We start from the raw sequence: 26,248 nt of genomic DNA, 5'->3' as shown, positions 1-26,248 counted from the left end.
GCCTAAAGAAGAAAAACAATTGCATTTACCCATGTGAGATGGCTCAAAAAGTTTGCCAACATTAGTCTAAGGAATATGTGCGTTTCTGCTTATCATGACAAACCGCAAATCTCATAAAATGCAGACAATTTTTTCCATTAAATAAACATTTTTATTTGTGCCAAAGTCATCTTACAATGTTTTTTGAGTTTCTATAATTTGGAAAATATTTGGCGCAGGTGAAAATAACTAGTGTTACAATTTCACAAATTTAAATTCAAATTTCACTGTTTACTATTATTTCTTATTTCATCAGTCTGCATTTAGATTAAAATCATAATTTTTCGCTCCATACAGTCACGGGCGAAAAATAAACCAAAAAAAATATGATAAAATTTAGAAAATATTTATCGTTACAAACAATATAGCATTCCAGCCTCAAAAACGCTTTTAAATATTGTGCACCATATGTAGTTTCAATTTTTTCTTCGCAAACTCGAAGATACCGTAAGCATACTGATATAAACGGTTGCCCGTATATCTTCTTGCACAAAAAATGTTTATGAAACTCTTATACAGCAACTGTTTTCTAAATCAACGTTTCAGAATATATTTCATGTTGCGTAAATATCAAACACGAAAAAAGATATTATTATTGCATGGTAAAATACGGATATAGGATACTCTAAACGCCGTACATAAATAGTTTTTGACATGCCGTTTCAGCGAAAACATCACCTAAACAAAGAATTAAAGCTTGCATATGTAGCTTATCTTTTTACTCATAATTCATAAAGAAATTAAAACCAATTCGTTCTGCAGCAGTCCAGTAAAACGCCATTATAGCACACAATATAGCGATTATTACACGAAAGAGGTCGGTAAAATTTTTTCCAGTTTCTTGGATGCAAAGCGTTTTTTCAAGCGCGTTTTTGAGCACAAATATTTGTAAAATGTTAACCAACTTAAAGCGATGAAGATATTAGCCAACGCCAGCCAAGCGTGGCATGTCCGAAGAGTCTCGCAAGTCATAGACGAATACAGAAATACTTGTGAGCTGTAATTAGCAGTCTCGATGTGATCCATCTCAAAGTTCAGGCCCCATTGCGCGCAGTAACAGGCCCAACCTTCCCATCGATAAAGTTCCACCGCGTATCGGAAATCAGTAACAAAGTCTTTGTGTTTTAAAGTGGCGCACTCTCCTCCTAAAATAATATTTCTTCCAAGAAGCTCACTCTTATCTTCAGCAACCTTAATTCTCCTTTCGTAGTTCAGGATGCCGAGGCGGAGATATAACTCTTTCCACATGTTATAAACAGCCATAATTGACATCAAAATGATGCAGAAAACTGAAAAGGTCAAGGCCTGGAAAAAATCAATTTATCTTCTAAATTGACACATAATAATTAGCCAAGCAAAATTGACAAATTTGATGAATCCTATTAGATACTCGTGCCAGTACACACAAAGTTATGCACGTTTAGTTAAAACGTAATCATCTAATATATGCTGACACACTTATAAACAAAAGTTTCCTTACCGTTTGTTGAAGTTGATAAGCCTTTTTCAAAACAATAAACTTGCGTTGAGAAACCATATTGCTTTCATAAACATATCATAATCTATATTTAACAGACAGTTTGCCTTTGTCTTTCTTTTCCTACGCCACAAGCAAAGTTATAAATCTTACTGAAAACGTCAAAAATGATGAATTTAACCGAGCTTAGTTTACGATACTGTACAATTCCAATTGCTCTATGGTCGCCTAATGTTTGCAACTTTGTTTTTAAGTCAACAGAGCGTCGAGCTTGGTTGATCTTTACAAATATTACACCAATACATAGCTTACTAGTTTTAATTAGGCAGGTCATATTTTACTTTGAGAGATCTGACTTCTGCAATGTGTGTTTCAGCTAAAACCATGCAGGTTTGTCATATGATCCGAAACGTTTACGACAGCACACGACCGGAAGTCTTGTCATGCCTGTTGACACCACCGTAGCAACTCGACTATTTCATGAGACTGCTTATTATCTATTAAACAATCGAATCGATTTTTTACATAATCTTATTCACTGCGAAATGTAAGGCAGTCTTTTGTCTATCTAATCTATTTTTTAAAATTGACTCAATTACGTTATCAGTTTAAATCTCAGCTGAGAAAAAATCAGTATACTCCCACAGCATTTTCGCCAAAATGCCACCAAAGCACCGAATTTGTCCTGAGCTTTGGCACGAAACGTTGGTCATGCATGCTGCACGCTGAGTTACAGCTTTCAGTCGATTGTTACCAATAGCGTGACCAAAAATTCAGTGACGTTCCGAACGCACATACCAAAGCTAAATTTAACTGTTTGAGAAATACATAAAAACGCAAATAGACTATACTGTTCTCATATCTCGTTACAAATTAATTCTTTCTCTACAGTATGTACCAAACGTTAACGCCAACGGGTTTTAGCTATTCTTACTGTCTAGTCTAGTAGATCTCTTATTCCTTACTCCATGAACCAGAATTCTCAGGTAATAGAACGTATGTATAATTCCATCGGTCAAATGTACACAGGATACTTTTCGTTTTACAATTATGTAATGGCTACACAAATAAACCTTTTCGTGATCCGGGTATTGGTTAATGTTGATAGCTTTCGCAAATACATCCAGTTTTTCTAGCGGCTACCCAAAGATGAAAACAGCTGCTGACAGCACATCACGCTACAGTAGCAATTTTACTGCCACGGTTTTGAAAGTTTTCGCGCTGTGGGTTGAGCATTTTTCCTGTAAGCGGTCACAACGTGCTAACAATAAACGATGCAAATAATACGTAACGCAATGCCTCATCTAACGTGAAGACAACAACACAGAAGCTAATGCAAGGCACAAAACATCAAACGACACAGCCGTTCGGTCGAAACAATAGTTCCCATTCGACTAACATCACTGGTATAATATACATCTAGTTACGGTCCTGTCTTTAACAAATAAAGCCTCACGCATACAGAACAGCATTCTTCCTTAAAATTACTACCTCGACGACTTTCGAGCTTAGCAATCCAAAACCACTCGGGTGAAATATAGTTTCAACCCGACGTACTTTCATCGGTTTAAATTAACACACATGAATGGGGGTAAATCTGTTTATTTTCTGGGAGTTGGTGGCATCTTAAAGAGTGGGATTCATACAACGTACTGATAAATTGGCCAACAAAAGCGCAATATTTGTTCTCGATGAATACAACCGAATCTAATGCAACTCAAGATAAACTACCGCACCGATTTTTATAACGACCGCACGTGATGCAACTCAGTGGTTTTATAGCCATTGATTTGCGATTTAAAGTAAAGGCAAAATGTGGTAAGCGCTAGAAAATGTTAAGAAATAGTTTTCTCCTCATCATTAGGTAATATTGATTGTATAGCCTACAAAACGCTAAAACAATTCAAAATTTATTTGGATTTTGTCGCTGAAACCCTTTCGTTTTGATTTTTTGCTGATTTCGAAAAATACTGTTCACGCAAAAAAGTTACGACTTCACGTTCGAAGTAAAACACGCTCACTGCAACAGCACATAGACAAATGGCGCCTACACTGATGTGGACTACTCGAAAAATCCAGCCTCTATGGCAACAAAGCTGGCTTTCTGAAAAACTGCATATCAGGAAAGACACGGCCAAGGTCACCAGTACAACAGGTCTGGGGATCAATCCATGCAATGGTGAAGATATCCGACTTTTCTTGTAAAATCTAGAAAAACATAGATTATCATAAACGCAAATTTTCTTTCAATTTATTTTTCTTCATAAACACCAGTTCACGAAATTTTTAACCGCATGTAACTACCTTTTGAGAAAAATTATACTGTGGATGATTCTGGCCAACATGTTCAAGCAATTGGCCAAAATGAACCCGACTGAACCAACCAAGATCGTCAGATAATATGAGGTGGTGAGGAATAAAAAAGAAAACAGCAACATCTTTTTGTTGTAGCTAAAGAAACAGTTTGCGCACATTCTCAATTATGACTTTATTAATTGAAGTAAATATGAAAATTATTTAGCCTTAAATTTGTAATGTCACGTCATCTTCTTACTTTTCCACTTCATTCTGGCTCATAGCAGCAAACACAAAACATTCTGTCGTTCCATTGATTGCAATGACGAGGACATAAAGGCAGTAAAATTTTAACAATAGTGGGCCAGTACCTAGAAAATCATACAATTATCAATAATTGTTAAATTTGTCAATATATTCTTCTATTGCATGAAAAATAATGACTAGTAATTGCAAAGAAATTACAAATCTAAAAACTAAAATCTTACCACTACTAAGGATGGTTCCACCATAAAGGTCCAGTAAAAGGTATGAATAGGGTAGACCAAATGCTAAGATCGTTGAGCCAATCAAGACCACCAAGCGCAAGAGACAAAATAAAACATGTGATATGGCTAGCACCTGATTCTGCCAACAGATGATATTAGCTGATAACCAATGTTGCGCAAAGGAATGTACCAAAATAGACAAGAATGTCAATAATACTTTTTCCAGGTACCATTTATAGCGCTATTGCTTTCAAAGGCTCACAAGTACATTCAACAGGAAACCTTAACAATAATAACAATGGAATAAATTCAAGGTGTTATTACTGGCGTTTGTTGGTTGGCATCTTCACCTCGCTTGAGAGTTTTCACGAAGAAAAGATAAAAACTCTCCTCGATAGGCAAAAATATAAACCTGTAATATGTGCAATGAAGTGTCAAAATAATTTCTTTACTTTATCGCTTTAGGTAAATGTGCTCAGTGTTCCTCGCAAATTAAAACAAATGCAAATTTATTTTTACTTCACCTTGCCACTAGTGAACCAAGGTTGTTGACAATATCATACACGCCTTGATCAGCAAAAGACAGCACATTCAGCACTGTCATAATATATCTTTCACCTAAAATTAATAGTTGAATTCAAAAGCCTTCACACCGAAAGCTTGAACAATGTTCATCCAAAAATATAGGTTGAAAGGTATAATAGATAAAAAAAGCTAAGTTAAGCAACGAACCTCAACCAACTGCAATAAAGTTCATTTCAAAATAAAATCATTGATAGTAACCATGACTAAAACCCAGATTTCACCTTCAGTTAGCAACCCTTTCAAGACTGACTGCTTAAAAAAACTCACGGTGAGTTTAGCAGCATTTATATTAACGAGTGGAACATCCAAGTGAAGTTTTGGAAAGAAATCACGAACTGAATGAATAGGAAAATCTTCTATCTGTTTCACCTTTCCAGATGTTATAAACCAAAAGAAATATCCATAATATACTGCAATGTAAGTGATTGAAAAGGCCACCTGTGACATTAAAAATAAGCAGAATGCAACGGTGAAACTAAAAAAGAGCTCAAAAATCTTAACATGCAGAGTTCTTGTGCTCACTACCGTAATGTCTTGACTACTGACATGTTAGCATCTTCTTCTATTCTACTCATGCGATTTGTTACACAACATTTATAGAGTTTGTGTTACTATTAAATCGAACTAGTACAATACCTATACGCACCATAGCACAGCAAAATGATATGAGTCCCCACTGTGGATACCAAACAACTAACAAGACTGTAACAATGGTCTTTACAAGAATTGCCAATCCTTCACTGATCACTTTCAATTTTACAAAAAGAAAAGTTTGACCAATTATCCAGAGAGGTTCTGCAAACAATTCAATCCATGCACAAAATCCAAACACAAGTACAGCTATCCCATAGTATGGTACAGCAAGGGGATCAGGGTTTTCAAACAGATATGCCCAGCAGTAAATTAACAGAACCATGCATACCAAGCCCACCGGTATCCTACAAAACAGAAAAAGCAAAGTTTAAAAAAATTAAGTTTAAACTGTTTAATTACTGAAAATAACTGGGAAAATTTGGTTGCGTTGTCAAAGCTGCTCTGTCTTGAATACAACTAGTGTTAAATCCAACACCAGCTTACACATTTGTTTGTGTTCAGCAGCTTATGGTATTTATGACTTGCTACATTTTAATAAGACAAGAAAAAAATTTGTTAAAACCAAATGTACTCCAGCTGATTAAAACTTACATGCACCACAATAGATTTATAGTTTGTGACCAATAAAGTGCCTTGCTATGTCCTCCTTTATCTGCAGAGCTGCTTGTTTCCGTACTTAAACATGCTCTAAAGCCAATAAAGATTGTAAGGTATATGATATGGATAAAAACACAAAACATCCTTAAATTTATTTTTAGCTAGACTATTGTAACTACCTCCTGAACGCTTCCCTTGACATGAAGATTATTGTACCATACAGCAGAACTAGGCGAACATTGACAATGCCAAGAATGTCCTTGGTGACATATCGCAATATAAATGCATTAAGGAGAAATGTTAGCACCCGGAATGACAGCTGAAACAAAGAGAATTTAACAAATTAACACGTTTGATGTTTTATATCAAAACTATTGAGTACATAATCTTTTCTCCCTTTTATCGATATTTTTATTGTTGAGACATTTTATAGTATAAAATTTATACACACATTTTTAGTTAATTTTTGATACCGTATTGGTGTAACTTTCAGTCAAAGCCTTTTTATTAGATACCTCACTATAGTTACTGATTTGTTTTTTCACTAATTAAATTATTTGTTATTGCATGGGTCGGTTTAATGTATATCTCATAGTTTGACAAGCCACTTAACCTCTCTAGCTTTTACATACAACAAACTACTTGTGTATAAATCAACAGAAAACTCAAGTTGAAACAATTCACCGTCTTCATCAAAATGTTTTATTTTTGTTCAATTAAACTGGAGAAGGCAATCTCATAAAACTGTAACACATGAATATATGCATTTCTTGAGCAACATGTTTTTGTCAACAAGTTTAAAATAAAAGATTAAGACCACACTGAAAATTTAAAGTTGGTTGCATTCATCTTCTAAAACACCTTTAAAAACTTGAAATTTATGATTAAGGGTTTTCATGGCATGTATTTTGTAAGCACTTCCCAAAGCACCCTCAGCATGGCTTGCACCATAAAAGACACGCCTCACGCGTGAATGTAGCAACGCCATAGAGCACATGACACATGGTTCTCTGGTAATGTACACATCTAGCCCAGTGCAAATGTAAGATACAGACAACGCATCTGCTTTTGTTGAGTCACATTGTGGGGTGGCATCTGCTGAAGTTGGGTAATTGGAGGACTTGTAATAAAGTCCTTGACCTACTGCGCAGCTTTTAGTGAGATACGGGGAATAAGAGTATGTACCCCCACCTTGAGATCTGGCAACTAAATCAATTGCAACCATAACTCCATGATTTAATGGGTGTTTTGCTGTACAACCATTAGCTAAGCCACATGAAATGTTTGTCAAATCAAAAGCACATGCAATTGTGTCGTTTGATGAAGGGTCCACAATCACAACACCCGTACTAAGATCTTTATTGAGCGCTTTACCAAAATAAACAGTTTTAATTGCATTCCTCATATGGCTTTCCATCTGTATGTAGTCCATCTTAGAAAACATTGAGCAGTTTAGTAAACTTGTAATGGTCTTTTCTTCATGAAATGACACAGGCCAATGCTTTTTGCAAATTTCAAACTGGGGTCTGGTGAGTGGGGGTTTAGTGGGTATAAAAGTGAGAAATACCTTACCAAGCATCTCATTAACTTCTTTGAAGAATGATTTATATGTATTGCTTATCATACTTGAAGAATTTTTTCCTATCAGAAGTGTTTTAAATTCTTGTACTTGTTTAGCATGTAAATCTTTCGAGCCCACAAACAAAATAACTTGCAAGACGTTGTCAACTTTTCGAAGTCTCTTCAAGTGCTGCATTCCTTTAAGTGGAACAACATCACCAACAAACTGAAGAACTTTGGATGCATCTTTCTTGCTACAAATATCTGCAGCCACCGCCTCAACAAGACCAATTGCTTCCTTCGAAGTTAAAAGATCATCTGCAACAACTGACTTCAAGCTCCAATTCCGGTTTGGCAGAAGGTCTGTAGCATCATTTGCATAATTAATGCCTTCTTTGTGATGACTCTTGTCAGTATGTGAGTGTACAACAAGCGCGTCTTCATTAGGTTTTCTTCTTTTAGAATAAGGGAGAGCAGACATGATCAAACATATTACATGGGATAGATAAAGCAAGTAAACTCCATGCTAATACAGCAGAAAATAATTAAACCTGAGCAGACAAAATATATGATACAAATTGTTTTAAATTACTGGTACTCAAAAAAGTAATCTTGGCAAAATATCAGCAATGACAAAAATGTCAGCGGCGGAGAGCTTAACTTGTATATTGTATTCCTGTAGTATGCCATACCTGCAATATCATATTATACGAAGCCAGTTTTGATGAGCTTTGCAATACATTTTTCAAGTCTTTGTTGGATTTTTCCATTTTTTATGTAAAACTATACACATGAACCTAAGCAGATTAAAAGTACATATTCCCTATTATAAAAGAAAACAGTAAGCAAGGCAGGAAGGCAAACAACATCATTAAAATGGTGCTTAAGGCAAGCAGAAATAGTTACAAACAGTAGTTCATACACAAAAGTGGTTCCTGCAGAACAATTCCTCATGAATATTTTGACTGTGCTATTTTATCAACACAGAAAATGAAATATTTTAACTATTAACTGATATATACATTATGAAAAAGACTCAATCTACTAATGTGGTATTTAGTGATGTTGAATTTTTGCATTAACAGTAATACAATTTTTTCAGTAACTTGACAAATACATGCTAAATAGACAATGATTTCAATTAAATTTTATTTTAAATTTTTTACCAAAATCCAAGAAAGCTGCAAAAAGTCATTATGAAATAAAATTGAAGTACATACAAATAATTTTACAATGAAGTAGGCTACACATAAGTTCTGAGACTGACTTTAAAATTCCTTTCTAACTTATTAACTTTCCTACAGCGGTAATGAATAAAGAGTTATGGGAAACAAGGGGCGAGCTATTTTGGAGAATGTAGTCTGCAGTAAATCATGATCGATCAGGTTAGCTTTAAATACAAGTGCATTTTGTCGCCCATCATAATTTTTTGTGGATTTAACTTTTTCAAAATTTTTGCAACTTTATCTACAATTTGTTCACTAGTGATTCCTGTTTTTTTCTTTGCCTTAAATTTCTTAAGCAAGTCTTTTGTTGTTATTGGCTTGTGAGTCAGATATTTTCTAACAGCTTCCTCTGTGATCCCATGCTGAGTAGAGTCTCTGGTTGGGGTACTTGTTCCGGATCCTTCTGGATTAGTCTTTTGTCGCTTGCCAGATGTTTCGCTGCCTACACCAGTTGCACAACGCTTTCCCAAAATGTTGCTGCCGCCAACAGTCAAAGGTGATTGACGACTGGCTTGTGCTTCTAATTTTTTAGACACATCATGCAGTTTTCTTTTAACATTAGGAGATCCTAAAAGATACACATAAGTAAATAATGAGTTTGCATAGTATTTGGCTTACAAAACACCAGCAAATTTTAATTGACAAAAACTAATTATTCATATCAAAAATATACACTAACAACTTAAATAAAAGTAAGCATAAAACATGAGAGATAGTCTTCATCCAACCTGATAACTCAGAATTTGGAGTTGATGATCTGCTGTTGGAAGCGCTTCTTTTACCAGCTTTCTTATCTTTAGGAGAAATTTTCTTTTGCTGCATCAAGAGTGCACTACGGGAAAGAGAATCCTCATCTTCAAGATCGCTTGCAGACTCTGCAGATAAATCACTGTTGTCACTATCAGCAGTGGCTTTGCTTTGTTTTGATTTTTCCGTATTTTTTTCTTCAGGTTTATTATTCTCTTCTTCATCATCACTGCTGGAAGATGAACTTAACTCATCTAGCCCTCGAGGAGCAATTTTTGAGTCATATATCTCCTCATTTTCACTGCTAATATCGCTTGCATAAGCAATTTCAGTTCCTTCGTGTTCTCCGTCATCTGAATCCTCCACCGCCTCGTCTTTTTCATCATCAGATTCTTTCTTCGGTTTGGACTTTTTCTTCTGCTTCTTTTTAGAAGATGTTCCTTCATCATCTTCTTCAGCGTCATCACTGCTTCCTCCGCTCATATACAGTTCATAATCCTCATTGTCATGTATCATCAGATCCTCATCCCCATTTTTCATCTTACTTGAGCTCTTTTTTTTTTCTAATTTGATTTTTCCTTCTTCTCCGCCCCCTTCCTCTTCATCGTTTATGTGCAATCTCTTCCGTGCCATGTAGTTCAGATGATTGAGAATCTTGTCTCGTTTTTCCCACGCCTCTTCTGCTTCTTCATCCGTGAGTGTCCGGTGCCGAATCTTTCTTTTGAAGTTGTACCAGTCCTCTACAGGATGAGCTTCAAAAGTGCAATCTGGCCGTTGAGTAAACACAAAATACATGGAACCTTCTCCAATACCACCTTCCTTTCTTCCAGAAAATTCTTTTGTGATAACTTTAGGCTTTATATCACTTTTGCCATTCAGTTTCTTTTTACTATCAGCTTCTGGTTCAATAGCAGACACCATAAGGTTCCATGGTTGGTCCTTAACTTTGAACTTGCTCCTTTTAAAACCATATTTTAATCGACGAGCCTAAAAATATGAAACACCAAAAGCAATGTAACATGCAACTTGCAATTTAAGAGAAAACAATTTCCGTCTTACACATCGCTACATACCGGTATTATATTCATATGATATGCTATATACATATGTAAACATAACACACTAACAGTGTTGACCAATACAGCGGCTACATATATTAGCAAATAAGATACCTCTTCTCTTTGCTTTCGTCCATACTCACTGCCCTCGCCATATTCTGGATAGACTTCCTCTTCTTCGTATATTTTCTTTGCGCTCAAGTCTCTTGAAAGAGAACCTTTCACCCATTTCTGCAAAATCAACAACTTTTAAGTTTCATGTTTGTTCAAACATAAAGTTAATTGTAATAAACTTTACGCAAACAAAGTACTAATGAGGTTTATGCAACAAACATCAGTTGTATTACTTTTGCTTTCTGGTATCAAAATGCTGCAAAATTAGAGCAGGAGTTCTCAATTGGGGGTGACTTCTGAGAGCGCAAACTTCTCTACTAAATTGTAGCTAAATGTTCGTAATATGTTTGAAGGTTTACGTGTAGTAAGTTTCAGGTTGTGGTTTCTGCACACATCCGTGTGCTTTTTCCATGGTGTGCAACAAGTGTGATGCAATAAAAGAAATTTTTGTGCCATAAAAACCCATTATTTTCATCACTTCACCACACCAACTACCTATTCCTGCTTAAACACTAAGCGGCTTGTCAGGATTGTGAGTTTTCTTTAAATACGATGTGTCACAAATTTAAATAATTTGCATTATTTTTACATCACAAGTGAGAGTGTCGCACCACCTATTTGAACTGTAATCTACTTTGTTTATCTCTTGTGACATGCATTTCATTGTTGGAAACTTGGAATTATTATTGGCAGGAGACTGAATTCAAAGGGTTGTTTTATAAATTCCTGTAATAACAAGGGCGTTCTAGCATGTTTACGTGACATAGTTATAGGAAATAGTTGAACTAATGCGTAGTTAGTAAAAACTTGGAACAAAAAGTTTCGTGAATGACATAACAGGCACTTAAATTCCTGTTATGTCAATGTGCGATAACAATCTTATCCGCTGTTATCATATTTTTTCTGCAACGAAGGAATTTTTTCAAGCAAAATTTTAGTAGTGTCATTAAAATTTTTTTCAGCCAAATCTGGGCTAAAGCTGAAATTGGGCATATTTATTGAATTCGGTCGAACTAATTTGGCCTGCCGAAAATTTAGTGCACTTCTAATCTAATTATTATATTGCACTTCTATCTATTCACTAACTCCTTTTTCAAGGAAGTGCAAAAGTAAAAAATGTTTATTTACTGTTTAGTCCACTTTTTTTTACTCGTAGATTGGTCTCACGGCAAACAATGGTTGAGAAAAACTGGATTAAAGAATTTCCTGTTTGGTCTTTGCAAACACTTTTAAATATATGCCAATACCTCAAAACAAGTGTTAAAAATTGCATCTTTTTTAAAGTACAGCTGGCTCCACCCATTCAGATTTTAAAGTGAGAGTAAAAATCTCTATTATATACACTACAATTTCATGTCAAAGTAGCTATTATAAGCTTTTTCATAAATCCAATACAATATTTACAAACTGAAAAGTGAAAAAGCTGAAAACTTACCCTAATATCAATTTTATCACCAGCATTAAATCTCATGACATTGTATTGTTTTGATGAATGTTTGGGAACACAGACAAGATACTCATCAGCTCTTGATGATGTCATTGAAAAACTTTAGAAGCACAGAAATACCTTACTGATGATGACAGCAAAAGTGGCTAACCTGACAACTGTAACAAACCTAACAAAGAAGCAGATGTAGGATAGAGTGGAAAGCATGGTAAGTGCATTGCACAATGCAAAATGTACTTAGTATACCATTTTGTACCCGAGTTTAGACGTCACTCACCCGGCCTGTACCCCACAGGCCTCATTGAAAAGTGCCATGCTTTCCAGTCTGGGATGAAGGAAATGTACCACTTAGCAGTAACAGTGGCAAGAAGGTTAACAAAAGTTTTTGGAAAACTGACACTCATAATAAAAACAATTGAAAAAATGGAAGGAAAAACATTTTTGACATTACTTGGAAACTAAAACTGCATTACTATAATATTTGTCTATTTTCTTGGTTTATGCTCTGTTAAACTCGACTGAAATGTAGTATAGATAGTTTACAACATGAAATAGTGCATGTGAAGACGCAAATGTTTGCGAGATGGTTTACACTGAAAGCTCAATTCTTTGTTTAATTATTACAAATTGGCATTCAAACAACCAGCTTTTCTTTATTTATTTATCATAAACTGGTGTGAAGATAAAAATGTTTGGTGTGCACGTTGATGAACAACCTGTGTGCATGTACCACACTTTCTACTGGCAATTACTTGTTACTCACTGTTAGGGTTACCGTAAGTTAAAAGACACACTTCTTTAATTTAAGTAGAGATTACCGTTCCTTGAATGAGTTTGTTACTTTGAGCACATTTCCATAATTAACAGATAAGATAGTCCTATACACTGCCCGTAGTGCACACCAAAATTTGGGTCTTTTCAAGTACGATTTCTGTCGAAAAAGGCCGTAATTTCCTGTCGGGTATACTGCTACTGACAACTTTTCCGGGTCTAGGCCTAATGCACATGTGCACAACCACAAGATGCATTTGTATAGTAAACCTCAGGGGCACAAATTGTGACGTCATTTGGTTGTGTACTTCTGCACTAGCCTACACCTAGAACCAAATTTTCTTTGTTTTTCAGTTTGTTGTTTACGTGCATTCAAATTCAATGCATTTTTGTTAAAATTAGTTAAAAGGTCTTAGGTATATGTGTAGCCTAGCCTATAACAATAGGATGCCACTATTTTAACGGAAAAAATTGTACGTTCCAAGGTATTTGTATCAGTTTCTTGCTAACTTAACTTAAATGCTAACACATATGGTAACTTGAACCCAGTCTAAATCTATAATAATCTAATAAAAGCTTAAACAGCTAAAATTAACTTTTTGCATAGCCATCCATTAAATTATCCTAACCTAACCACCTATCTTTAACAACAGGCAGCGTAAACTACGCATCCAGTGAAATAGGGCCTAGGCCTATAGTCACTTCGATAATTACAACAGGTAGGCCTATTGGCCAATTTTAAAATTTAAGTGTTTGCTCGTTTAGCATCAAGTGGAAAGAAACTTAAAACAAGCACATACGCTTGCTAGCTACTCTATCTAATATATAAATTCCAACATGAACAATGATGTCGGAAAACCTTAGGACGCTGGATTATAGGCTTTTTGTCCTCACCGGGTGAGGAAATTGTAAGTGCATTCTGCAGTCTGGAAAATATCATAGAGGCTAGGCTACTGTAAACCATAGATATAACACATAACACGTAATGTAACGTATAATCATAGAATACTAACAACTTGCTATTACATTTCTATTGTATAATCAATATCTATGCCCCTATGGGCTTAAGAGCCATGGTGTATGAGCATAGATACAAAATTTTTGACGAAAGTCAAATAAAATAAATAAAAAAAGACACTTAGTGATGCTTTATGCATTCATACTGCCAGATAATAATTATTATAGTACCCATTCGTACAGCGTATGCGCCTATGGTGCTTTGCTTGGTAAACGTAATATTGAGTTTATTTTTCTTATGCCTTTTGTTTTTTCCGGAATTCGCAATTCTTCGTTTTAGGCTTGGTTAATTAGCGGATATAATCGGTGGCGTAGCCAAAAAGGTTGGAGGTGTGAGTCGTTACGATAACGAGAATGCTGTTTTCAATGTTTTGTGCTTTCTAATTTTCTAATCTAAAATAAGTTAGTTTGAAGTCATGGTTTTCTGGTATTACAAGGAGAAAAATGTATGAGGTATATATGCAGAGGGTATGTACATATAAATGCAAAATACAAATAATCTCATCTCAATCACAAATGGCAAGACACAAAAATTATTATCTCACGTAACCTTCTTCCTTCTCTTATTAGGGGAAAATCCCATAAAACATAGTTGCCAATACAGCATTTAAGTAAAATAACTTAAGTCTGCAACTAGGCTATAGATGACCAGATCAAATGTGAAGTCAGAATTGCAAATGGAACAACACTGATTTACGGAATTAGGAAACTGAGGTACGCAAATAACATGTATGCAGAAACGTTGTCAGTTATCAAAAAACACACAGAAAACTTTTAAACAAAAAACGGTTATCCCTGGTTTACAACATGCTTGCTGAAAGCGTCAATCAGCACACAATCTACGAACTAGAAAAATAAGAAATGTCGGCTGTTTTGGAAAAATATATTAGATTATTATTAGCAACACGTTTTTTTGGCTTTTATCATTTTCACCATACATTGAAAGGCCTACTGCACAAAACTAAGAACTAAAGATTTAAAAAAAATATTGTTGTACCTGTATGAATTATTAGAAATCATTTTAGCTTACTCACAAAAAGTCTTTTTAAAAGGTTATAGAAAGTTAAAGACATATTAACACATTGCGACAAAAATATTTGTTTATAGTTGAGAGGCTAAACTAAACAATGTTGCATATATTTGTGAATTGTATTATTACAAACATAGAAAAAATTATTCTGTAACTTCGTACTTTCCGTAAGATAGTATCACGCTCCTCAGTTTCTTCATACCGTAAAAACTGCAATAAATATATCATTGCACTGATAAAAATTGTTTCAAAAGGTTACAGAAAGTTCCAAACACATTGAGACAAAAATATATGTTTATCGTTAAGAGGCTAAGCTAAATAATACCGAGTATATTTGTGCATGTATAATGCATGTGTATTAGCCATGGCAGTACCCTAAATCTTGTATCTACAGTCAGGGGTTTGAATAGCTAAGGGTTTATGTCAGTGATTCCCAAACGGTGTGCCGCAAATATTTTTTGAATTATGGAAAGGAATTGTGTAAATATTTAAAATAAGGCATGCAGACAAGCATATGCGACTTAAAAGCGCTCTAACTGCTTCAATAGCTGATAAATAAGCACATGTGACGATGAAACCAATTATGGCATTGCCGATAGAGTAGGGTAATTGCCACGTGATTAACACGTGAAAATAAATTTTTATAAAAGCAACTTTTCTTCTCTTGTAAGTGTGCCGCGAGCGTTTTATAATTTTTCTAGTGTGCCACAAGCTGAAAAAGTTTGGGAACCATTGGTTTATGTAATAGATCCTTCCATCTCGTTATAAAGGTCTGTAAAATAAGTACCGGTACCCCTTATGTGGATAATATGCGTGTGTGGGGGGAGAATAAAGTACTTGCAACAGTGCCTCCAGTTATTGAATCAACGTTGCCTCTGGATAAACATAGGCAAATTATTACCTTGTCAACTATCTTAGCAATTGCATGCATGACCTAAGTTATTTACAGTGAAAAAATCACTTTCAATTAAAATAACAAGAACATCTTTGAAATATTTATAACTATGGCATGGTTTAGGAAAAACATTAGAACCTACTACATCGGTTATGAGACTTACTAGGTTTTTGCTGGAAAAGCGAGGTTGGCTTCGTCTTCCTGGTAAGCCACCAGAAAGTTTTAGATTAATTCGCCATGGAGCACTGAAGTGGCGGGACTATCGTCCGAGAGAAATCGACCCACCATATTGGTAAGTCATGCATTAAGCCTCTAATATTTATTTATTGTGTATGGCTGTAATTACAAGGATTCCCTTCATTTTACTCATACGTGCAGGTTTGTAAAGCTACATGCGATCCAGTTCAAAAGTTCAATTGCAAAGTATGATAAGTTACTTCACAGCTAGTGTGAATACTCCATGCAAGTGCTATGCAACTGGTAGTAATTGAACTTATAAGTTCTAGCAATTGAAGTAATTTTGTTTACTGCACATGGGTAAAATAGAGGCACCCAATTATCAGCACAAGCATATGTTTTTACCTTTAATTGCTGTAAAATTTAAGTTGGAGTGCCTCCAAACTACACAAATTTGCAAGGATTGCTAAATTTACTGGGACAATTCGACTTGTGGAAGGAAAAGGAGTTTGTAAAAAAAACAACTGACCTTGCCTTAAATGTGGTGTACGTAACTCAAGCTTACTCGGTCGCTCATGCAATGATAGCTTGAAGAATGTAATCTAAGTAACCTTGTATATACTGAAGGCACGGCCAAGGTTCAGAGTTGTGGCAATATTTCTTGTAATATTTTGTGAAACGTATAGGTACAAATGGACACTCACTTCGCCATATAGTGCTGAAGAACAGCAGAAAATAATGACCGGTCAGACAATTGCTTGGTATCAGCATAACTATAACAAAATGAAAATTGTACCACCAGATAAATGGTTGTACGAGGTTGGTGACAAAGTGCAAATACTTGTTGGCAAAGATGAAGGAAAGCAAGGGGAAGTCATTCAGGTTTGTTTAAGTTAGCAAGCAGATTTTTATAAAGCAATAAAAAAAGCTTTTTAGCCATTTTGGTCTGATTGTGTGTTTTTAACAATGTAAAAAATTGTTTTTCTTTGTATTTAATAGGTAGTCCGAGAAGGAAATTTGATCGTTGTTGGGGGCTTAAACTGTAAAAGACAGAGTATGTATTGATTTCCTTTATTAACTTTTGTCTTTTTGCACTTAACTTGTGTGATCAAGACTTCACTAACCATAGTATATGCTACAGTAGAAGCTTGTTAACTGGAAGTTACTGGAGCCGGTTAAATTACTGTTATTACCTAAGTATGAAGTTTACCTTTTGCAAATATACCACAAATTTGGCAAGTCGTGGTTTATGTTACAATGAACGATTTTTCGACTAATTTTGCGATAAGAATTGTTAGTTTTGTCCTGGTGTCAGGAGATCATAAAAACACTCCAGTTTTAATTAAAATGTCTAGTTAATGAGTTGGGCTATCCAAAATTTTAAATGGACGACTGTATATATTTTGTACATAACAATAATAGACACATTTAGCATATATGTTTAAGACTTTTTCAGCTAAGATGTAAAACTGAGATTATGATTTTACTAGCTAGTGAAGGTGGAATGATGTCGGATGTTGAACAGCCATTGCAGCATCATGAGGTAACAACAAATGCAGATCCTTTTGCTTTGTTAGACATAGAGGTTAACTCTGATGTTTGTGCTTAGAGCAAATGCTTATACTCTGTCTGGTGTAGGTCAGTCTTATTGATCCCAAGACTTCAAAACCAGTTTCTGTTGAGTTTAAAGTAAGCCCAGAAGGTAAAAGAGTACGCGTGTCGAAAGAATCTGGTCATATAATTCACTGGTATGTCAGTTTTATTTTAACCACAAGAATGCACGGGGAAAATTATTTTGCTTCGACAATTTTATTTGTGCTGAATATAGCATGCAATACATTAGACTTTGTGTATACAACTCGTACAAGCATTAAACAATAACACTGTTATAAATGCACTTCGTGAAAGAGCATAATTAATACTGGTTTACATTTTCAGGCCACCAGAAAAACTTGCTGATGGCACACTAAAGTCAGAATTTAAGTGCGGTGAAAAAGACACAACTTATGAGGATGCTTGTAAAAGGACTTTCGTTCCAACCATGGAAACATGGGAGGAGGAATTACAAAAAATTTCTGGCATTAACGATCCTCCACGGAGAAAAACTTTTTGGTATTAGGATTCATTGATGCATTGGGCCTACCTAACCCATGGTTGTTGCTGGTATTGTAAAGTGCACGATTTTGAGATGCGGGAACTGGATGGACATTACAAGTGCAGTTTGCAATTAATTATGCATAGGTAATATGTGACAGTCTGTGTTAAAGCTTTCATTTCTCACCAATCGTTAGGTTGGATGATCTAGAAATGTTAATTTTCATGATGGTGGTGATGCAGATGCTTCATCCACCCTAGCCAACCTCCAGGATAATGCTTTGCACTGCAAGGAGTTATTTATTGACTGTCACAAGTTGTCTTTTAGAAATACATTTGCTACTTACTAGTGTTTACTCACTTTTTAAATCCATGGTTCAATGCAGAGTTTAATGCGAGAGTGCTACGCACGCCACTTAAGCAATGGAATACCATCTTATCCTCTGTGGTCGGCTTAGAGCAACCATATTTAGCCTTAAATTTTCCTTCAGGCATTTCAAGAGATGCCTCTGGTAATAATAAAATAAAAGTGACAGATTATTCATTGTAAGACCAAATTATTCTCATAACAAATTTTGCAAAGTATCCTACCAAGGCGATTGAGTGGAATATTAATCCATCTCTTTGCTGGTATCTGGCCAACTTCCCTAATTTCTTTTGCACTTCTTACATCTATAACATACGCAGTATCGTTTTCCACAATATCAGAGAGTTCTTCAATATCCACTGTAAGGTCATCACTGAAAAACATGAAACCAATTAACCTTGAACTGTGTTTCTGGTTGACAATCTAAAGCACGAAGATGATTTGCTTGAGTTTTCATTGTATAGTTTCTGTCATAGCCTATTAAAAAACAGCAGTAGATAGGTACTTTAGCTCAACAGAATGGTCATCATGGCTTTCCCGACACGCAGTTGGTTGACACCCATTAATGAAGCACTTTGTAGGAGGATTGAATACATTCCGTGTCAGTATCACTTGTTGTGGCACTTGGCACAAAACAGCTACAACTGACACCCAGTTTTTGACTGAATAACCTAAACATTCAGTTCACATTTGAAAATTTCGATTCTATTTTATGTTCATGAAAAATAGGCTGATTCTTATGAAAGGTTATATAAGCTTATCATGATTGTATATGTGGAGTATAAATTATAAAAAATGGGTGTGACAAAAGAGACAAGGCATATGATTTCTTAATCTTAAACTAGGGATTTTTGTTACAACTATTGGTTAATTCACTGAATCCAAGAAAAAGCCACAGCAGAAAACTAAAACAGTTTTAAGTATGTTGAAAGTACAATTCAGACAAAATACATTCAGGCTTGCTAATTCGTTTTTTAAAATTATGTTGATTAACTGATTGTTTACATGTTTGAACACTTTTTATTAAATGAACAACTGTGGTTATGTTATTTCGCCGTTTTTACGATCCTCTTAAACCTTGTCTTCTTTGTGTGACTTTATCGCCACTCCATTGACCACTAACACTTTAAAACAAACTTTGGAAGCAGATGAAATAGCCTATAGTGCAAATATACTATACAAAGCCTAGCCTAATATTTAACTGCAAACAAACCCATCATATCAATTGCTCCGGGTGAAGCGTAAGGCAAAGAAAGTAGCAGACGATAATAATTAATGAAGATTTACTTAGCTTTTTCCATGCATAACTTGATTATACTGCATCATCAGTAATTTAAGTGAATATGCAAAAACTTTTCTACTTACCTAACGTCATTGTCATTCGATGGTGGCTCGCTAGCTTCGTGAACGATCTAATCCAAAACATATTGTTTGACTGTTATATAGACTTAGCTATGTAAACGTAGTAGCTGAGCTAACGACACGCGTTATACGTCACGCTTTCCTTGTTATTGGCGTGTGGTATCCAGTCACGTTTGCATTCGCGCGGACTTTCTCATTACCAGAAAAACAAGACCAGGACCAAGTTCTAGAGTAGACGATTAGAGCGAGGAAGTTGGATGATTGGTTAACATGGATACATGACAGAGACATCGAAAAACAGTAAAAAGACTGAAATGCGACAATCGCTTTTTGTAATAATTAATCGCTGGTATTATAGTGTACGTGGTATTAAAATTTTTATCTCGTAAAAGTCTATATTCCAAATAATGTACGCACCGGTAGATAACTCGGAGGCTAATAATTTTAGGGCTGATCAAAGCGGCGAAAACAAAATATAGGTAAACACAGCATAAAGTTAGGTTTATTTTAGACCGGTAAATTTTTGGTAAACAATCGATCAAAACGCAAGCAAAATCAAAACTTTTGGAACATTTTTAACAAGACTTGGCAACTAAAGTTGATTACGCGTAGGCAACTTAAAATGTAGGCTATATGTTAACAATTTTAACGGCGCCTTCAAAATCGCAAAAATTAACTTCGCTAGCTTCGGTTGTCGATTTTAGTTGTAAGCAATGTTCCCTCTAAGCTGCGCGCGTGCGCAAATGCGCACTGCTGACACGGTCTCCGCGCACAGAAAATTTGTGCTGCGCACAAGAACAAAATCCAACCTGAATTGAAAATAAAATAAACGCATAATAATGGCCACAGTGCGCACGTGGCTCGTCTGATGTTGCTCACAGTGGTCCAAGGGACCGCTCAGGGAGTTAGTGTGTTTGCTCAGACTCGTGAAAAATTAGAGGGAACATTGGTTGTAAGTATACATAGTATTCGTGTTCGCCTAACGCCCTAAGCCCTAAATGCTCTACCGAAGCGATATTCTGCTAATCTATTCTGGTTTGGGCTCACATCTACTCATTTCTGGTAAGTTAGTCTATACATGGATAGTAGGCTATACAAGTGTACGTTGATTTGGCCTCTTTCTATTCATTCCAATTCAGGGCCGGATTTATGGGAGGCCCATCATTTTTTTCTGGCCAGCTGCATTGTACTACAAATGAACAAAAGTACACTGATGTCTAATGCGAATATTTTCACAGAAGTTAAAATTTTACCCTAATTTTCAAGTATTCAAATTGCATTGCCTATTTATTGGTTGTAAAAATTCACTAGACCTGAATGTTATTTGTCTAAACTAAAACTAATCTAAAACTTGCGGCAAACGTCGATGACGCAAAAAAAAACTTGTTAACACTTGCGTATGACCATGTTCCCACATGAACCCAATTTTAGGCGGTGGCTATAAACGCTTTTATATTTTCATTGCTTTTTGTTAATTTCGTTTTGTTGTTTGGGACTCAATATCGGTTATCAGCTCGGTAGCCGAATGGTTGGAGCTCCAGCCTAGCAATAATGGGACTCGTGTACCGTGATACCTATGTGGCCGCTATCGCTGTATTGCCCTTGGCAGGGCCGGCTTTAGGCCGATTTCACCGATCGTTTTTAATTGGGCTCCGCGCCAAAAGGGGCTTTACCATAGATATCCTATAAAACACTAGATCGCTCAACTCGCCTCTGGAATTGAAGCCAAATTGAAACTTTGCGAATCCGCCATTAAGGGACCCAGTCAGTCAGTCCCAACAGTGGTGCACTGGTGCTGAATTGTGATGGAGTTGTATCGACAATTGTCTTGTCTCCAGTACGGTATATTTGTAAAAATAGCCTAGTTCTAACGTTATACAGAACTTATACGGGCTAGGACTCTTTATATATCGTAGGATACGCCGATGCCGTATGTAGCCTGGACTACCGTATATTTTGAAAATTCATAGCTTTAGCACGATATTATTTTAGAGATAGGCTACTGGAATAATCGGAGATAGGCATTGATACAGTACCTTCGTACATTACTTTGTAATACCATGTTCCGAATCCCAGACAGGAATGTGTTACATTGTAAGCTATGCCGTCAATACCGGATTAATTTTTTCTTTTAGTCGTCTCAACAGCTAGGCTAGTCGCCATCGGTACTTTTATAGTGATAGTTTCAAGATTTTGAGAGATTTATGCCTAGGCTAGTTTTGGTGCTATGCCAGTACTTTCAAAGTCAAAGTATTGACTGTCCACATCTGGAAATATGTTCAGTTAACTGTAGTCTATAGGCCTAGTTTTCTATTGTGCCACACTTTAACTACAAATAAGAATCTGATTTGTTGGACCCTATTGTAAAACGTGTAAAATTTGGTAAAAGAGGACATAAACATTTAGCCAAATTTATTTACATGTACAATTTTACAAAACAAAAGAGATAAAACAAAACCATTCACTAATCACTACTACATACATTACTATGTCAATGACTGACATTTGAAATTAAACAGTAACGAGTCATCCACTTGTCATTACTGATTGCTGAATAGTACAAGTTTGTTAAACTTTTTTCGTATCTTTTTGCAGGTAATTTCTTCATTGTACTCTTTTCCAAGGTGGTAAAGTCGAATTTTGCAGTATGCTTTTGAAACTAACTTTATAAGGTCAAAGATATGGTTGTTGGTGACACTTGTGTCTAACATATGATATTGAAGATTGCAGAATGCTAAGGATAGGTTGATATTAGCCAGAACAGATGTTGCAATACCTTCTGATACTCCTTTTTCTAAACCGACATAACAAATTCAAGGTATATTTGATACTGTATATAATCTTCTATATTTTTTGTAATTATGCAACTAAGCTGTGTTTACATATATATCAGATAAATATAATAATCATCAGATAAATATAAATTATTTTGCTACATTTTACCTTGGGGAAGTTTTCCTCTTGTAGTTTTAAGAAGACGTTGAAACTGTTTTTCAGTTTCCTCGCAAACTACTACTACACTTTCGGAAGGTTTAAATAATTTGCCTTTATCTTTCATTTGCAGGAAGTCAGACACTGGAAAATTGGTTGTTGAACCAAGAGCTTGACTACAGTGACTGCACAAAATTTGCTTATCAACCATTTTGCTAACATAGCCAGCTATATATGAAATGGCAGCTTTTTTGTATTCAGACAAACCAAGAATGTTTGGAATTTCACTGAGGCTATGATCTTCGTCGACTTCTAGATCCCGTCCAAGTAGGTCATATTTTCTTATAATATGAGCACCTGATTCTGTCAGCTGAGGGTTACTAGTTGAAGCACCATTGAATATATGCAAAATTTCAATTGGTAACTTTTGTTCACAGTTACCCACTCCACCTTTGATATCACTTCTTAGAAGTAAGCGCTTATAAGCTGCTGTAAACTGCTGGGTTATCGGGTTGTTGTTGAAACCTCCTGCTGACCTTATGGCTCCAAAAAACAACTCAAGGTGGTCTTGGCTAAGCTTGTAAGTTAAGATATATCTTAGTGGAGATTGATTTTGCCCAACTAAATCTTCAAACAACCCTTTTATACTTCTTATTGCCATCAAGAATCCCAGAAAGCCTGTTTTCCGTCTTGTTTTAAGCATTTGTACCCCAGCAGTGTCCTTCAACTTCATAATGTAATCAAAAGAAAAATCAAGAAATGGCCTCCAGCTGGACTCATTGCTTCTTTTCAAAGGTGATTTGAATCCTTTAGCACATGGATTTCTGGAATTGCATATATCAAATAAGCGATCAAAAATACGTAAAAACCTAACAGTTGCCGCCGAACTTTGAAACTGTTGTAGTTTCAATGTGTTGCTGCAGTACTCAATGGCATCAGCTACACTTGCACTTATTGCTTGAGCTGCCAAGTTAACCTTCATTTTTTGTTGTTTCCAGTTTATATGGGCCAACTTAAGTTTGTTTGCAAGGCGTAACCCTTCTTCTTTTTGAAGTTTCTGCAGCTGAACCAAGTGTTCCCATTTCACTTTCTTTCCTTCAAAATCTACAAGTATGCCACCTTCACCAAAGGTATTGCGTATAAGTTTAAGCATATGGCACACATCTAACAACATATATATTTTGGAATTTTCATCTGCAGGATGGTTAAAATAAGTTTGGAAGTTATCTATGTCTAAAGACAAACCAAGTTCATTCATCATAGCAAGATGACTGGAAGGACCATCACATGTCACAGAAGAAACTACTACTCCTATATCATGGAGCCGCCCAATACAAACATTTACAAGGTTAGCTTTCTCTTTACCAGTCAGACTGTCAGTAAAAAAATAGCCACAAGGAATTTTCCATGAATTGTTTAACGAAACAACCATTAGCACTAAAGCATCTTTTGCAACAGGTGAGGAATCATCTGCTGGCATTTCCACACCAATATCAACAAAACCTCGGAAACGATGGCCATCCCAAGAAACATGCTTCTTAATGGCCATTTCATCCAGCATTAAAGCACAAATTACCTGCTTGTTTTTCTTCTTTTCTTCTTCAACTCTGGCTGAAAGTACTCTGAATGCAGGTTCTGTAAAACCAGGTTCAGCCGACACTTTGGTGTACCATTTTCTAATGGTTGATTGTGCTGGCAAAGCTAAGTTGAAGGTTTTTCTGACATACTCATATGCCTTGGAAGAGTAAAACTGAAGGGTTAGTGCAAATGCCTTCAATTCCGTGGAATACTTGCAACCTTTAGAGCAATGCAGTTGTTTTGCTGCTTTTTTCATGACATGCAATGGCACACCTGTAAATGATGCCTTCAACACTTCTTCACAATTTGAAGATAGGAGTTGATTTTTATACAAACATTGAATTAAAGTTTTCATTGAAACTATTTTCTGTTTAAATCTGCGTGACTTTTGCTGACTGAGTTTTAAATTTTTTCGAATTGCTGCAATTTGTTTTCTTCGTGACTGGATTTTCGTATTCAATTTAGTGGGTGAATTGCTTATGCTGTATGTATGGTCAGACTTTACTTTATCCCAGAAGCTTCTTTCAACAAGGCAATCACTTGTTTTATCTTTACTACCGGAACTGCATTGTGACTGCAAACCAGTTTTCATATTTCGTTTATATGGTTTCTTCCTTTCATGACCAGCCTGCAGTGAATCAATTCAAAGTTATACTGCCAGTATATATATATTAGTATATTATATCAGTGCCTGTATACTTGCCAGTATATTATAGCCAATAATTTCCAATAATTATTAAAATAACTGTCTTAATAATAATAAAATAACTTATTAACTGCCAATAATTACTGGAATTTATAACCTTACTTTTTTGAGATGCTGTGGAAATTTCTTAAAACGAGTTGGTACAGCACCATCTTTAAGCCTGTTTCGTTGCCCTGTTCTATCAAAATATTTCTCAAGAAAATGGTCTGAGCAAATTTTTGAGTGTTTGCTGGGAATCCAACAATCTCTACGCATTGCCACAAGCCATTATTTCTTTCGGTCTGAGTCTGATGGAAATCTATTGTACATATACTTGGTACTATAAATATATGTTTTAATAAAAATATGTTATCGAATGTAGCTGTGACTGTTCGGGTGCACTTTTAGCTGAGGTAAGTTATTGGTTGAACGCCATGCCAATACACAACAGCTGCAATGTTAATGAGATGGTCAGAACTTACAGCTCATTAAATTGAACGACTGGTGCAAAGACACGATTAATTAATAATTCCTGTTGCACACAAACACCTGCCGGTACTACTACACTATTGCTCTTTGCAACTAACCTGTAGCCTATATACCTGGCATATAAAGGCTGTGGTTACCGCACCGCTGTAGTTGTTTAACATCTGCAGGTGTTAAAGTTTCATATGGGGGCCATTTTGCTGCTTGTGGTCTTGTTTTAGCAAGGTATAACAACATTAGCACCACTCTTTTCGAGGAATTTCCTGTCAATGGGGCACTGAGATATTTAATAAATAGACGACTTTGGAAAAAAATTGATCACTTATCAACTTCTATGTTAGTAGTAAGAGAGTAGTTACTTTTGGCGTGCATTATTGGTGATGGTTATGGTGAAGAATGGAGTTAGTCAGCTTGAAAAGGCACAATACAGCCAATATGCCTCTAAGAAGCATGAAGTTGAATAAGAGATACAGTTAGACTATAGACCGTATACATATAGACATAAGTAGCATATTTAACACCTTAAGCAATGAGAAAAGAGCTTTCAGTTACATGACTTTATGTCAGTGCCAGTAGGCTAGGCTACGCTACAGTTTACATACAGTACCGGTATTAACGTTAAACCAAG

At 35.6% G+C, this 26,248-nt stretch overlaps 4 protein-coding genes and 1 long non-coding RNA gene across 12 annotated transcripts; 2 read left to right on the top strand and 3 right to left on the bottom strand.

Moving 5' to 3' along the window:
• Positions 1-128: 128 nt before the first annotated feature.
• Positions 129-8,461, bottom strand: LOC143448556 (man(5)GlcNAc(2)-PP-dolichol translocation protein RFT1-like). Its single transcript, XM_076948358.1, has 12 exons — positions 8,328-8,461; positions 6,255-6,394; positions 6,070-6,165; positions 5,531-5,822; positions 5,106-5,322; positions 4,824-4,917; positions 4,624-4,711; positions 4,300-4,438; positions 4,071-4,182; positions 3,821-3,967; positions 1,520-3,724; positions 129-1,344 (listed from the first exon to the last, which is right to left on the bottom strand). The coding sequence occupies exons 1-11, from the start codon at positions 8,403-8,405 to the stop codon at positions 3,427-3,429; spliced, it is 1,701 nt and encodes a 566-aa protein (XP_076804473.1). The 5' UTR covers positions 8,406-8,461; the 3' UTR covers positions 129-1,344; positions 1,520-3,426.
• LOC143448557 (general transcription factor IIF subunit 1-like) lies at positions 8,459-13,909 on the bottom strand. The gene is made up of 4 exons (XM_076948359.1): positions 12,216-13,909; positions 10,781-10,897; positions 9,590-10,595; positions 8,459-9,429 (listed from the first exon to the last, which is right to left on the bottom strand). The coding sequence occupies exons 1-4, from the start codon at positions 12,318-12,320 to the stop codon at positions 9,017-9,019; spliced, it is 1,641 nt and encodes a 546-aa protein (XP_076804474.1). The 5' UTR covers positions 12,321-13,909; the 3' UTR covers positions 8,459-9,016.
• Positions 13,910-16,043: 2,134 nt separating this feature from the next.
• LOC143450148 (large ribosomal subunit protein uL24m-like) lies at positions 16,044-18,560 on the top strand. Its single transcript, XM_076950585.1, has 6 exons — positions 16,044-16,232; positions 16,804-16,999; positions 17,117-17,171; positions 17,608-17,660; positions 17,756-17,865; positions 18,056-18,560. The coding sequence occupies exons 1-6, from the start codon at positions 16,093-16,095 to the stop codon at positions 18,234-18,236; spliced, it is 735 nt and encodes a 244-aa protein (XP_076806700.1). The 5' UTR covers positions 16,044-16,092; the 3' UTR covers positions 18,237-18,560.
• LOC143450149 (rhodanese domain-containing protein CG4456-like) lies at positions 17,908-20,160 on the bottom strand. The gene is made up of 5 exons (XM_076950586.1): positions 19,944-20,160; positions 19,084-19,249; positions 18,803-18,951; positions 18,573-18,720; positions 17,908-18,497 (listed from the first exon to the last, which is right to left on the bottom strand). The coding sequence occupies exons 1-5, from the start codon at positions 20,002-20,004 to the stop codon at positions 18,428-18,430; spliced, it is 594 nt and encodes a 197-aa protein (XP_076806701.1). The 5' UTR covers positions 20,005-20,160; the 3' UTR covers positions 17,908-18,427.
• A 2,353-nt stretch (positions 20,161-22,513) lies between these two features.
• LOC143450503 (uncharacterized) lies at positions 22,514-25,156 on the top strand. Of its 8 annotated transcripts, none has more exons than XR_013114713.1 (7): positions 22,515-22,758; positions 23,005-23,198; positions 23,309-23,451; positions 23,572-23,666; positions 23,926-24,001; positions 24,072-24,219; positions 24,330-25,156. It is a non-coding gene; the product is annotated as an uncharacterized LOC143450503 (long non-coding RNA). The 8 variants fall into 8 exon arrangements; XR_013114712.1 differs by having other exon boundaries at positions 23,870-24,001; XR_013114711.1 differs by having other exon boundaries at positions 23,537-23,666; positions 23,870-24,001.
• Positions 25,157-26,248: the final 1,092 nt, after the last annotated feature.

This window comes from Clavelina lepadiformis, chromosome 3 (assembly GCF_947623445.1).
Source record: "Clavelina lepadiformis chromosome 3, kaClaLepa1.1, whole genome shotgun sequence".
NCBI lineage: Eukaryota > Metazoa > Chordata > Ascidiacea > Aplousobranchia > Clavelinidae > Clavelina > Clavelina lepadiformis.
The sequence above is the reverse complement of the archived record's forward strand: the minus strand, read 5'-3'. Positions and strand labels throughout refer to the sequence as shown.

Coding starts and splice junctions, on each gene's coding strand:
- LOC143450148 (XM_076950585.1), top strand. CDS start 16,093: ATGAGACTTACTAGGTTTTTGCTGGAAAAGCGAGGTTGGCTTCGTCTT. Junction 17,172..17,607: donor CTTAAACTGTAAAAGACAGA/GTATGTATTGAT, acceptor TGATTTTACTAG/CTAGTGAAGGTGGAATGATG. Junction 17,866..18,055: donor TCTGGTCATATAATTCACTG/GTATGTCAGTTT, acceptor TTACATTTTCAG/GCCACCAGAAAAACTTGCTG.
- LOC143450149 (XM_076950586.1), bottom strand. CDS start 20,004: ATGTTTTGGATTAGATCGTTCACGAAGCTAGCGAGCCACCATCGAATG. Junction 19,250..19,943: donor TCGAATGACAATGACGTTAG/GTAAGTAGAAAA, acceptor CTGAATGTTTAG/GTTATTCAGTCAAAAACTGG. Junction 18,498..18,572: donor TTGAACCATGGATTTAAAAA/GTGAGTAAACAC, acceptor AACTCCTTGCAG/TGCAAAGCATTATCCTGGAG.
- LOC143448557 (XM_076948359.1), bottom strand. CDS start 12,320: ATGACATCATCAAGAGCTGATGAGTATCTTGTCTGTGTTCCCAAACAT. Junction 10,898..12,215: donor GTGATAAAATTGATATTAGG/GTAAGTTTTCAG, acceptor TTGATTTTGCAG/AAATGGGTGAAAGGTTCTCT. Junction 10,596..10,780: donor GACGAAAGCAAAGAGAAGAG/GTATCTTATTTG, acceptor TCATATTTTTAG/GCTCGTCGATTAAAATATGG.
- LOC143448556 (XM_076948358.1), bottom strand. CDS start 8,405: ATGGAAAAATCCAACAAAGACTTGAAAAATGTATTGCAAAGCTCATCA. Junction 4,918..5,105: donor GAAAGGGTTGCTAACTGAAG/GTGAAATCTGGG, acceptor TATTAATTTTAG/GTGAAAGATATATTATGACA. Junction 4,712..4,823: donor CTTGGTTCACTAGTGGCAAG/GTGAAGTAAAAA, acceptor CACATATTACAG/GTTTATATTTTTGCCTATCG.